A 12,857-nucleotide genomic window follows, 5' to 3' on the forward strand; every position below is an offset into this window, starting at 1 on the left:
TGGCACATGGCTCCTTTGCAGGACCTGGGGCAGAGGAACCCTCAACATTACTGAGAATTATGTAATATGTACTGTGAACAAGGCAATAAAATTCATATTGTTCAAAGAAGCCAAAAAGGCCTTCTCTTCAACGTGACCTATGACCTCCCCAGTAATGTGCCACCAGGCAGCAAATTAGAAGCACAGAGCCATGCAGTCTTACACTGAAGTCTTTGTGCAGCAATGCAAAACATGGCAATGTTAAAAACCGGCCATCTTCTGCCATCCTACCGTCCCTTCTGAAGCATAGAAAGTTTGGGATCCCAACAAAATCTGTTCAGCCCTACATGCTCACAGATTGCAATTCTGCTTTCAAATCATCGTGCACAGTGAATAGAACCACCAAAATTAAAGGTACAAAGCAAAATCACCTTTACATAAATATCATAAAACACCCTGCTGGTGTGCTCAGTGGCTGGAGCATTGGCCCACAGACAGACTGAAGGGTCTCGGGTTCTATTCCTAGTCAAGGACATTTACCTGGGTTACGGGTTCAATCCCTGGCCCAGGTCAGGATCATGTGAGAGGCAACCAATCAGCGTCTCTCTCTCTCTCTCCCTACTTTCCTCCATCCTTTCCACTTTCTCTAAAAATCAATGGAAAAATATCCTCGGTGAGGATTAACAACAACAACCAAAAGTCATAAACCAGAGCAATGTACAGCAAGCAGTTTCCAGGTTGGTGAATTAGAAGCTGTAAAAAGTCATCACAGCATAATGTGAAAACAACACAATGTCCCTGAATGAGGTTGTCCTTGTTTGCTTAGGTTGGGTCCTCTGGACCATCACTGGCTCTGGTTGTTCCCTAGTTAGAAAGGAAGGAATGAAGATCCTGCCAAGTGGTCAGAGTATTCATACTTTCCTCAAGCAAAAGGGAGAACTCAGAGGTCAGCCTCCCTGAGCATCTAGGGGTTGTAACTGTGCAGCAGAGCCAGGTGGTAGATGTAAAATGGCCCCAGCCACAAAATGTGACATCGGTCTAGTAATAGCCCTGGGCAGGTTAGCAAATGCAATGCAGCTCCTTATAGCCTCGCATGTACCTGAAAGTTATGAGGAATCTTGCACAGTGTATGTTCCACTAAAAGAAATTTAAATTACGGCTCTCATAGTCTCCTCCAGTGTTGTTATATTAAGTGAGGAAATAAAACATTCCCAGCACATTTAAGGCTTTTCTCCAGTGTGAACACTTCAGTGTCTAAGGAGGTTAGATTTGAGGCTAAAAGATTTCCTACATTCACTACACTCAGGTCTTTCCAGGGCATGAACTGTCTGTTGTTTAACAAGGCCAGAAGCATGGCTAAAGGATTTTCCACATTTGCTACATTCAAAATGCTTTTCTCCAGAATGAACTCGCCGGTGTTGAATAAGGTTGGAACTTTGTCTAAAAAATTTCCCACAATCACTACACTGATAAGGCATTTCTCCAGTGTGAAGTCTGTGGTGTCGGAAAAGGGTAGAGCTCCGTGTAAAAAACTTACCACACTCTGTGCACTCATAGGGCTTTTCTCCAGTGTGACATCTCTGGTGTTCAATGAGGACAGAGTTTGTGATAAAGGACTTCCCACAATCGCTACACTCATAAGGCTTTTCTCCAGTGTGAACCCTCTCGTGTTTAAGGAGGTGTTCTTTGCGTCTAAAAGATTTCGCACACTTACTACACTCATAAGGCCTTTCACCAGTGTGACCTTTGTGGTGTTTAATGAGCTGAGAGCTTTGTCTGAAGGACTTTCCACAATAACTACATTCATAAGGCTTCTCTCCAGTGTGAATTCTCTGGTGTTGAATGAGTCTATATTTATAGCTAAAGCATTTCCCACAGTCACTACATTCATATGGCATTTCTCCAGTATGAACTCTCTGGTGACGAATGAGGCCAGAAGTATCACTATAAGATTTCCCACATTCACCACACTCAAAAGGATTTTTTGCAGAATGAACTCGACGGTGTTGACTAAGACTGCTACGCTGTCTAAAGCATTTCCCACAAATACTGCACTCATACGGCTTTTCTCCAGTGTGACATCTCTGGTGTTCAGTGAGGCTAGAGTTTTGGCTGAAGGACTTCCCACAATCACGACACTCATATGGCTTTTCTCCAGTGTGAACTCTCTGGTGTTGAAGGAGGTTATACTTTTGTCTAAAGGTTTTCCCACATTCACTGCACTTATAAGGCTTTTCTCCAGTGTGAACTCTCTCGTGTTTAAGGAGGTGATCTTTGCGTCTAAAAGATTTCCCACATTTACTACACTGATATGGCTTTTCACCAGTGTGACCTCTGTGGTGTTCAGTGAGCTTGGAGCTATGTCTGAAGGACTTTCCACAATCACTACACTCATAAGGCTTTTCTCCAGTGTCAACTCTCAGATATTGAATGAGGACAGATTTGTAAGTAAAGCATTTTCTACGAACACTGTACTCACATGGCTTTTCTCCACTGTGAACTCCCATATGTCCAATGAGGTTAAAGATTTGTCTAAAGGCCTTCCCACATTTGCTACACTCATAAAGCCGTTCTTTAGTGTAGACAGCATGACACTGAGCATGTTTCTGGTTGTGACGGGCAGCTTTTTCACATTCACCCCACTCATGATGACTTTTCCCACTGTGAATGGCCTGCCCCCTCTCAGTGCCCCTGTGTGGCTCTACACTGTTAGACAAGGTCTCCTGCTGGAAATGGACTGAAATGCCTGGGAAGCCCTTCCCAACCTCCATACAGGTGAAAGATGCCCCTGATACGAAGAAGCTGCTCCCAGTCAGAGACGAGGCCCTGTCCATATCTCCTTCCCAGGGCTTCTCTCCACTGACATCTCCCTGTTGCTGGTGAATGTTTGCACTGAAACAGCAGCCTCTCACACATACGTCTCTGAAGAATGCTTTCTGCTCAATGTTTGCTGCTTGTAACTCAGTCAAGAGCAAAGTAGCTTTCAAGACTGAGACACACTGCTCACAGGGATGGGTCTTCTGGGTTGCTGGAGCTGTCTTAGAAGCCCTGACCTGTGACTCTCCTTCTACAGATACACTCAGCTCAGAAGGGGCCTCCTCGTGTTCCAATTTATGGCAACAACCTGAAAGCAGAGAAATGCTGAGGACATAGATGTTGACTTTAGTGGGAGTGGGAAGTCCCATTACAACAGTTTGTCAGACATAATACATTAGTTTCATGAGATTATATGAAATAAGAGACCTGGAGGCAGGTTGAATAAGGGGCTGCTGTGCAGCACTGGGCCTCTGAAGATCACTAATCGGAGAGATGTCACCAGAAAAAGGACAAAAAGAAAACATGCACCACATGAACAGAAGCCGGATCTCCAACTCATGCTTCTGCTAACAATGTTTAGCAGCGCTTGTCTGCTGGTGCCATGGGCAAGCTGTGGAGAAGGTTGGTTAGGATTTTCTCCCAGGAAAACTCAATAAATGAGTAGCTGGTGTCCGCACACTACTTAAGGCTGTATGTACACCTCATAACACATGAGCAGGTTGATGGTGGAGGATGCTGCAGAGGGAGCAGTGCAGAAAGAAAAGAAAAACAGCTGATTCACGGAGGTACAAAGGGAAGGTAGCCAGGAACTGGGAAGTCACAGATGAAATGATAGGTCAGCAAAGCGTCAAGTATGAGGAAGAAAAGGTAGAAATGTTTCATAGGCAGTGGAACTGGCTCCAACACACTACTGGACACAGGGCAGGATTCTGGCATGATCTGAACAAAGCCTTATGTTATGTCATGTCCCAGTTGCCACTCACCAGGGCCAGGCCTCCTCTGAGACCATCTTGCCATGTCCACCCTGTGGAAAAAAACTGGGTTCACCCTGCACCTTCTATTGTACAACTACTCAGATCCTGAATGATTCAGGCCTTAATGAAAGACAACAAAGCGCCCTGGCCAGTCTGGCTCAGCAGTTAGAGTATCGGCCTGTGGTCCAGAGAGACCCGGGTTCGATTTCTGCTAAGGGCACGTACCTTGGTTGCGGTTTGTCCCTGGCCCTGGTTGGGCCCTGCGGGAGGCAGCCACTCAATGTGTCCCTTTCACATCGATGTCTCTCTCTCTCTCTCTTCCTCTCTCTCCTTCCCACTCTATCTGAACAAAAAATGGAAAAATGTCCTCGGGTGAGGATAAAAAAAAAAAGGGAAAGACAACAGAGGTGAGCAGCCAGCACTGCCCAGAGCAGCTCGGCACACGGTGGTATTCAGGGGAGACAGCATTACAAACACTGGAAAAGAGATCTTACAACTACAGTCCATGGTTCATGTAAGTAATGACCATGGCCTGGCACAGACAGTCACAAAAACCTTCAGCTTAGCTAGAGGAAGGGGGCAGAGTGGAAGCCATGGATCTGGACACAGCCACCCTGCAAGGGAGAGGGTGAAGAGGTGGAATGCATTATGCTGTCTCCGAGACTCCTGACTCCCAGACGCTTCCTGGACTTTTTCAGGCAGCAGGTGTTAGGATGCTTGGGGAGTCCCTGACTCAGGGTACTCCTCACAACTCAGCACTGCTAGTCACATTACATATGACAAGAAAGTGAGGACGATTAGCAAAGGCCTGTGGTCTGGCTGTGGAAAGGCAAAGCTACCTCAGGAGAAAAAAGAGAAGGCAGAACACCACCTCAGGAGACTAGGAGGGATGTGAAGGTCTTACCCACGGACGCTACAAGTGCAAAGATTTCCAGCATCACATCGCAGTACAGAAGTCTCTGATCCTCATCAAGGAGCCCCCACTCCTCCTGGGAGAAGACAATGGTCACGTCCTCAAAGTTCATATCCTGTCACAATGGAGAGAGTTCATTCCATGATCAGTTTCTCTCCTATGATTTTACATTCCTCATACCCCCACCCTCCACATCCATCTGCTCCATCTACTCCCCACCTCAGAGAAGATTCGAGACTTTGGTGCTATCAAACTCACTCCCTCCTTATATTCCCATTGATACTATGTCTTCCCACAACAATAAGCAGATGAACAGACAGATGATACCTGAGCTCTGGGCCTGGCACGTAGGCTACAATGCCTCTTGTTAACACGGTGGGTGTCTCAAACATAGTACAGGGAGAGAAGTTGGCTCTAGAGAGGGTGTGAGTGATAAAACACTGTTCTTGTCAAGCAATACCCTGTGATCCCCCACATCATTCCTCCAAGACACAAAACAGGTGTCATCACCCTTCACCCTTAGGACTCCAATCCCAGGGCACTGAGGACATCCATTTACACTACCCTCTGCACATAATTCTTTGAACCACATGACTCTTACACAGCTACATGCCCAGAACACAACTTGAAAAGCAACACAAACATGCCTTGACAAGGACAATTTCATTTGTGAACAGTATCTTTCCCAGGATTCTAGCTTCACCACCTCCCTACTTACCCTTCTTCCTTTCCCATGCCAGTAAAGATTATTGAGCCCGGGTGGCACTGACGTCTGCTATCTCATCGAGGTCCTATTGATCACTCTATCAGCCCTCAAGAACAATATGCAGGTGGGCACATAAATGGCACCTAAACTCTGGACCTGGCAGGTAGGAACACAACACCCCCTATTTTCATGCAACTCCCCCGGGGTTCCAAATATTGTTTCCTCTAGACACCACCAGACATGGGCTCACAATCAATTCACTCCTAACTTCTAAGCCAGGGACCTGGAGCCATGAATTCAGTCCCTCTCCAAGCACTCAACACTCTTCCTGCCACACCCCTCACACCTGCACTCCCACAGCCCAGCCTCCTCCTGCCCCACACCGTCACCTCCTCGTCCTCTCTACTCGTTACTCAGCATATGTGGTCCAGACAACGCTTGGTCAATTCAAACAGGATCAAGTACTACCCAGACTCTGGCATAAAGGCCTCCCTCCGACTGTCCCTTGTTTTGACCTCACCTATGGAGAACCACGTCAGGTCTCAGATGTCCACAGCCCTTCTCCACTGGCGCTGTCCCTCCACCAGTAGCAGCTGTCGTCTCTCCACCTCAACCCCACACAAAGGCCCAAATCCAGTGGCTGCCACCATATGCTCAATGAGTCTCCCAGATGACACTAAGCTAAACCACCTGACTGACTGCCACACCAGGGGTCACAACAAAATCCTGATGAGTGTTTAGAACAGTGAATATGAACCTGCCACACTGTCATCTTCTGCGGATTCCTCTTTTAATGTGTCTCACGTCCACTCACCCCTTGAAGGCCTTGGCCACTTGCCAAACCATAATCTGCTCCCCACCCTCTAAACGATCACTTCTGTCTGTAACCTGTGTTGTGACACTCACTTCCCACAACCAGGGGTCCCAACAGGAAACCCACTCTTCAGGCCCACCCTCTTCCTGAGCTACTCCTACCATTATCATCCTGACAAAGATTCTCCATATTAAAGTGATCTACAGCCCTGGCAGGTTTGGCTCGGCAGTTAGAGCATTGGCCTGTGGACCAATGAGTTGCAGGTTTGATTCTGGTCAAGGGCACGTACCTCAGTTGCTGTCCGTCCCTGATCCTGGTCGGGTCGTGCGGGGTGCAGCCAGTCGATGTGACTCTATCACATCAATGTTTCTCTCTGTCTCTCTCTCTGTCCCTTCTTCCCACTCTATCTGATGATAAACAGAAAAGTATCCTTGGGTGAGGAATAAAAATAAATAAATAAAGTGATCTACAGCTCCTCTCTGTTCCATGTACTCTCCACTACTCTTTGGAGAAGTCTCTATCCTAAAGTCCAGACTTCCATGAACTGCTCTCTGAAACATCTCATACCTTTAACATTTATACCTTTAAATATAAAACTCCTGAGATTCCCCAATGAACATTACTCTTACTGCTATGGATTTCCCCATCTCAGTTGATGGTGTTTCCATATTGTCAGCTAGTAAAACCAAACCTTCATGTGATTCCCTGACTCTTACCTCTGTCTATTCAACCTTCAAATTAGAAATCCAGGAGACACACTGGCCGGGCTGCTCTGCTGGCAATACGCCAAGGTTATGGGTTCGATCTCCTGTCAGGGCACATACAAGAAACAATCATTGAGTGCATAAATAAGTAAACAACGAATCAACATCTCTCTCTCTCTCTCTGTGTCTCTTTCTCCTTTCCTCCCTCTCTAAAATAAAATAAAAATGAAAATAAAACATCCAGACAACCACACCTAGAAACCCGATTTAGAATCCAACTGCCTCTCCCACATCCAAGGTCACCTGATCCAGTTACCATCACACTCACCCAGAAGATCACAGCAGCCTCCTCCTTAGTCTTTCTACCAGCTCCCTCACACCATACTGTTCATGCTGTAGCGACAGGGAGACAAATGAGACCTGGGTCAGATCATCTGCCTCCACTGCTCCTAATCTCCCATTGCTCCCCTCTCCTACAGAAGACACCCAACTTGTCACAAGATACTCTAGACCTGAATCCTGTCCCAATGTTCCCAGTTTCCATGAGGAAGAAAGGCTATCTGGCCCTGGCCAGTTTGGCTCAGCGGTTAGAGCTTCCGCCTGCGGTCCCGAGAGACCCGGGTTCGGTTCCCGCTAACGGCACATGCCTCAGTTGCAGTTTGTCCCCGGCCCTGGTTGGTCACGCGGGTGGCAGCCACTCGATGTGTCCCTTTCACATCGATGTTTCCCTCTCTCTCTCCCTCCCACTCTGTCCGTACAAAAAATGGAAAAATGTCCTCGGATGAGGATAAAAAAAAAAAGAAAGGCTATCTGCAGGTCCCTGAGCCAGTTCAACCTCCCCTCCAAGGCTTTGCACATTCTGACACCTATCCCAGAGTGGACCTCCCTCATCTCATTCTACTGGAGGCCAAAAACAGGAACCACTTTGCATAACCCTATACCTGGACTTAGGATTCTGAGCTTGGTGTCTGTTCCAAGTCCCAGGTCCAAGGGCTGGAAGAGTTATACAACAGTCCCAGGACAGCACTATCTCAGAGACCATTAAGAGTGTGAAGCCCTCAAATGAGCTCCACAGGCCAGTACTCTGAGCGATTCTGCAGGTGCAGGAATCTGTGGAAAGACAAAGGTCTGTTGAGAGCCTGGCAACCACCGCCAGGGTCCCCGGGCTCAGGCCGCTCCCTGGCCTTGCCCAGCCCCCCACCCCCCAGGTGACCTCGAGATGCCTGCACTGCCTCAAGGCCTCAGCCTCAGGGCACAAACTCTTGCTAGCGACGTTGTCTTTCACAGGCCCTCACCTCCTGTCCCCAACGGCGCTGCTCTCCCTTCCAGTCTCCTCTGAGCAGCTTTGGGAAAACTTCAGGCAGTTGTTCCTCTTTTGTTCACAACCCTGCGAGGTCCCCAGGGTCCTGAGAATGAAAGTAAAACACCTCAGGCATAAAACTTCGGTTCACTTTCTCCTCCGATGCCTTTAGACAGAAAACGGGGCGCGTGTCTCCCGAATCCTCTCCTCTCGTCCCCAGCCGCCCGTCCACGACCTTACACGGGGGTCCTCAGCCGGTCATCCTCCCCCACCCCGGCATGTGCCACCCACGGGCGCCTCACGGTCCGCACGCCGGGCCTGGGCTGCAGGACGTGAGCGGCGCCCGCGCCCCGGCTGCAGGGCTCGGGGCGGGGAGGCCGGGGGAAGGGGCAGGGGGAAGGGGGGCGGGGAGGCCGGGGGACGCGCTCTCACCTCAGCCGACTCTGCTCGGAGGCCGCGATCCCCAACAGTTGCCGCTCGCCAAGCCTCGAACCGGTCTCTGCACAGCGAGGACGACCCCTCTGGCGCTTCCCGGGCGGGATCTGGCGCTCGGGACCTCTGACTCGGTTAACATTAACTGGGAGAGGCACCGCGGATCCTAAGAAGAGGTACCCGGAAGTCCCGCCCCGAGATCGTGCGCCAGAAATGCCACCCTGGCCTTTCATTGGCTTAACCCTGCCTACGTCGCGCGTGTTGGCCTCTGGGTAATGTAGTTTCCCGGGCCAGAGCCGGGGCGTTTAGAGTTACATGTTGCTGTAACCAGACTTGTGGTTTACTTGTTTAGAGAATCATCCTGAAAGCGCAAGGTTGTGGGTTAGATCCTCGGTTAGGGCACATACAATAATCAGCTAATGAATACATAAATAGGGGAACCAACCCATTAATGTGGATAGAGAATGGAGGTTCTGGTGTTCAAAGCTGTGGTTTTGCCTATTCGTCAATATAGCCTAAACTGATACACAGCTGCTGTTCCCCAGGCATAAGTGGAGTTAGAATTGGGTTGTTAAAGTTTCTGGTTTCCAAAACTCGTGGGACATCCAGATTTTTTTATTTTGAACTACGTTTTTAGAAACTTTACTAAGGCATAATTCACATGCAATAATCTATAGATATTTAAGGTGTACAATTTGAAAATTTTGTTGCCCCCGGCTGGGGTGGCTCAGTGGTTGAACATGGACCCATGCACCAAGAGGTCACCAGTTTGATTCCTGGTCAGGGCACATGCACAGGTTGCAGGCCAAATCCCCAGTGAGGGGCATGCAGGAGGCAGCCAATCAATGTTTTCTCTCATCGATGTTTCTGTCTCTCTCTCCTTCTCCCTTCTTTTTTTTTTTTTTTATCCTCACCTGAGGACATTTTTCGATATTTTGTTCAGATAGAGGGAGAGGGAGAGAGAGAGAGAAACATCGACGTGAAAGTGACACATCGAGTGGCTGCCACCCACATGACCCAACCAGGGCTGGGGACAAACTGCAACCAAGGTACATGCCCTTAGCGGGAACCGAACCCGGGTCTCTCCGGACCACAGGCTGACGCTCTAACCGCTGAGCCAAACCGGCCAGTGCTCTCCTTCTCCCTTCTTCTCTCTAAAATCAATAAAGAAAAATATTTTTTTTTTAATTTAAAAAATATTTTTGTCAGACATATAAGACCGTGAAATCATCATAATCATATTGAACATATCTACGATTTACCTTGTGCCCTCTTATTACTTCTTCTTGTCCTTCCTGGGCCTACAGGTGTCCAGAGAGTTACTTTTTTTTTTTTAATCCTCACCCGAGGAGATATATATATATATTGTTTTTTGGTATGTGCCCCTAGCGGGAACCAAACCTAGGACTGTCTGGTCCACAGGCCGATGCTCCAACCGCTGAGCCAAACTGGCCAGCGGTTTTTTTTTTACATTAATCTTCAGATAGAGGTGGAGGGAGAGAGGGAGAGGGAGAGAGAGAGAGAGAGAGAGAGAGACATTGATTTGAGAGAGACACATCGATTGGTTGCCACCCGCATAACCCCAACAGGGGCCAGGAGGAACTGCAACTGAGGTACATGCCCTTGGTCGGAATCTAATCCAGGACTCTGCTCTGCGGGCAACACTCTTACTGTTGAGCCATACCAGCCAGGGCACGATTTACTATCTTCAACAAAAAATTTATTGCACATTGTCTAAAAATTTACATGAATTTTTGTTTGTTTGTTTTAAAATATGTTTGTATTGATGCCCCCTCCTGGGGACAGAACCTACAACCTGAACAGGTGCCCAGACTAGGGATCAAACCCAGACCTCTCAGTCCATGGGACAATGCTCAATCCACTGAGCCATACCGACTGGGCTTACATGAATTGAGTCAAAGTGTTTACTCTTTCTTCTTGTATTGTTCACACTGCATAATTATTTTGAGATTCATCAATGATGCTTATGTGAATAGTCATTCTTTTTATTGTTTAGTATTCTTCTCTATGGATATGCCACTATTTGTTCATTCATTTTTCTGTTAATGGGCATTTGGGTTGCTTCCAGTTTACTGCTGTTAGAAATAAAGCTGGACAAAGGCATACAATTCGTGTGTGTGTGTGTGTGTGTGTGTGTGTGTGTGTGTGTCTGTTTTTCAAATTATAAGAGAAAGTTTATTTAGAAAGCTAGAGAGGTGGTAGAAGTGAGCCGGCTGGGCTGTGTAGGCTCAGGAAACAAGTTACAGAGTCAAAAGAAGGGCCCGCGGAGCATCGGAGAAAGGAAGGAAAGTACACTCGACGAGAAGATTTGAGTGGGCATGCTCCTTATATGAATGTGTTTTTCCTTGTGCCCATACTTCAAACTATGTAAATGTTTCCATATTTAAGAAATTGCAAAACTGATCTAAATTGGCTGTACCCATCTATGTTCCCACATAGCCATGTAATAATATTAATCATAATGAATAATAGTAATATCATACATTTTCTTGTAGACTGTTTTCCTGACTCAAGAAAAATCAATTTCTTCTCCCTTGACATTACTATCGCTACTGGATTCTGCATCCCACCCTTTTCCACATTTTCCATTCATTTATTCATTCTCCTCTTTATCCATTAGATTCTCAAAGGCATTTCCTTGCACTGTAACTCCCTGGCCTTTATGTTCTCAAAATACCATTGTGATTGTCCAGGCGGTGTGGCTCAGTGGATTGAGCACTGTTTAAGTGTTCTATTCCTGGTCAGAGCACATGCCCAGATTTCAGGCTCGAGCCCCGGCAGGGGGCATGCAGGAGGCAGCCTATAGATGTTTCTCACATTGATATTTCTATTTCTCTTCCCTTCCTCTCTCTCTAAAAAATCAATAAAAATTTATTTTTAAAAAAGTACCATTGCCCTGGCTGGTTTGGCTCAGCGGCTGGAGCATCAGCCTGCGGTCCAGAGAGACCCGGGTTCGGTTCCCGCTAAGGGCACGTACCTCGGTTGCAGTTTGTCCCCGGCCCTGGTTGGGTCGTGCGGGTGGCAGCCACTCGATGTGTCCCTTTCACGTCGATGTTTCTCTCTGTCTCCTCTCTCTCCCTCCCACTTTATCTGAACAAAAAACGAAAAAATGTCCTCGGATGAGGATAAAAAAAAAAAAAAAGTACCATTATGATCTTTGACCTTGTCTGTACATCTGACTGAAGAGGCAGCTGAAGCCAACAAATGAATGAATTGGCTTCACTGCCATGTTCTCTCCCTTCTAGTCATCGCTCCAGCTGCTCAGCCAGTCAGTGTCTGTGTCGAGCTTCAACTCAGATCCTAAGTCTGTTCCAAATGCTCCCTCATCTCCTCAATCCAATGTCTTCACTCAAGAGTCTCAAATATACCTTTAGCTCATCATGAGTAACAGAATTTCACCATCTTCCTACTACTCCAACATCCCTAACTTCAGTGAATAGTCTTGCCATACATATATGTTTGAAGTACAGATTCAGTCTTTGGCCATAATAATCTACACACAGTGCTGAGAAATTGTGACTACATAACATAAGTCCACTTTAATGTCTGAGTGTCTCTCTTTCATGATTGGATCCTAATGTTATTAGGGATGGGGGGCGGGGAGAGAGAGAGAGAAACATCTATTGGTTGCTTCCCAAACATGCCCTGAGTGGGGATGGAATTGCAACCTTGGTATGTGCCCAGACCAGTTAATAAAACCCACAACTTTTTAGTGTGTGGGAAGATGCTCTAACCAACTGAGCCACCCAGCCAGGTACAATGCATCATTTATCTGTTATATCAGCATGTAACTCTTTGGGTGACTGATTATTTGATAAGCTGTTGAAACATTTGGTTCCTACTTCTATTGCAATTTCTGCATTTATTAGCTATAAATCCTATATAAAGAATTTTCCACAATCTTCTGTATGGTTACCTCAAAATACAGCCTTTACAGAAAAGGGAGTGAAAAGCTTGATACCTTCACTCTAGTTAGCAATTTTTCAGAAAAATTATTTGAATCTCTGATATCAACCTCAAACAATAACTAAATGTTTATCTCAGGGATAAGATGCCCCCTTTGCACACAGGCAAAGACTGTGATCATAGGAGGAAAAAAGCATTTGGTAAGTGGTTCTTCAGATAAGTCTAAGATTTTCAAGTGAATTGTATCTATCTTGGTCCATTCAGGCTGCTATAAGAAAATATCCTTGGCCC

General features: G+C 46.9%; 1 protein-coding gene across 1 annotated transcript; it reads right to left on the reverse strand.

Moving 5' to 3' along the window:
- Positions 1-610: 610 nt before the first annotated feature.
- On the reverse strand, positions 611-8,783 carry LOC118638544 (zinc finger protein 883-like). Its single transcript, XM_036274540.1, is given in 7 exon segments — positions 611-3,103; positions 4,675-4,798; positions 6,920-7,011; positions 7,236-7,300; positions 7,849-8,017; positions 8,203-8,313; positions 8,640-8,783. Coding segments are annotated over 2 exon segments (2,025 nt in total). The 5' UTR covers positions 4,796-4,798; positions 6,920-7,011; positions 7,236-7,300; positions 7,849-8,017; positions 8,203-8,313; positions 8,640-8,783; the 3' UTR covers positions 611-1,199.
- Positions 8,784-12,857: the final 4,074 nt, after the last annotated feature.

The sequence above is a fragment of the Molossus molossus genome, unplaced genomic scaffold, assembly GCF_014108415.1.
Source record: "Molossus molossus isolate mMolMol1 unplaced genomic scaffold, mMolMol1.p scaffold_m16_p_21, whole genome shotgun sequence".
Lineage (NCBI taxonomy): Eukaryota > Metazoa > Chordata > Mammalia > Chiroptera > Molossidae > Molossus > Molossus molossus.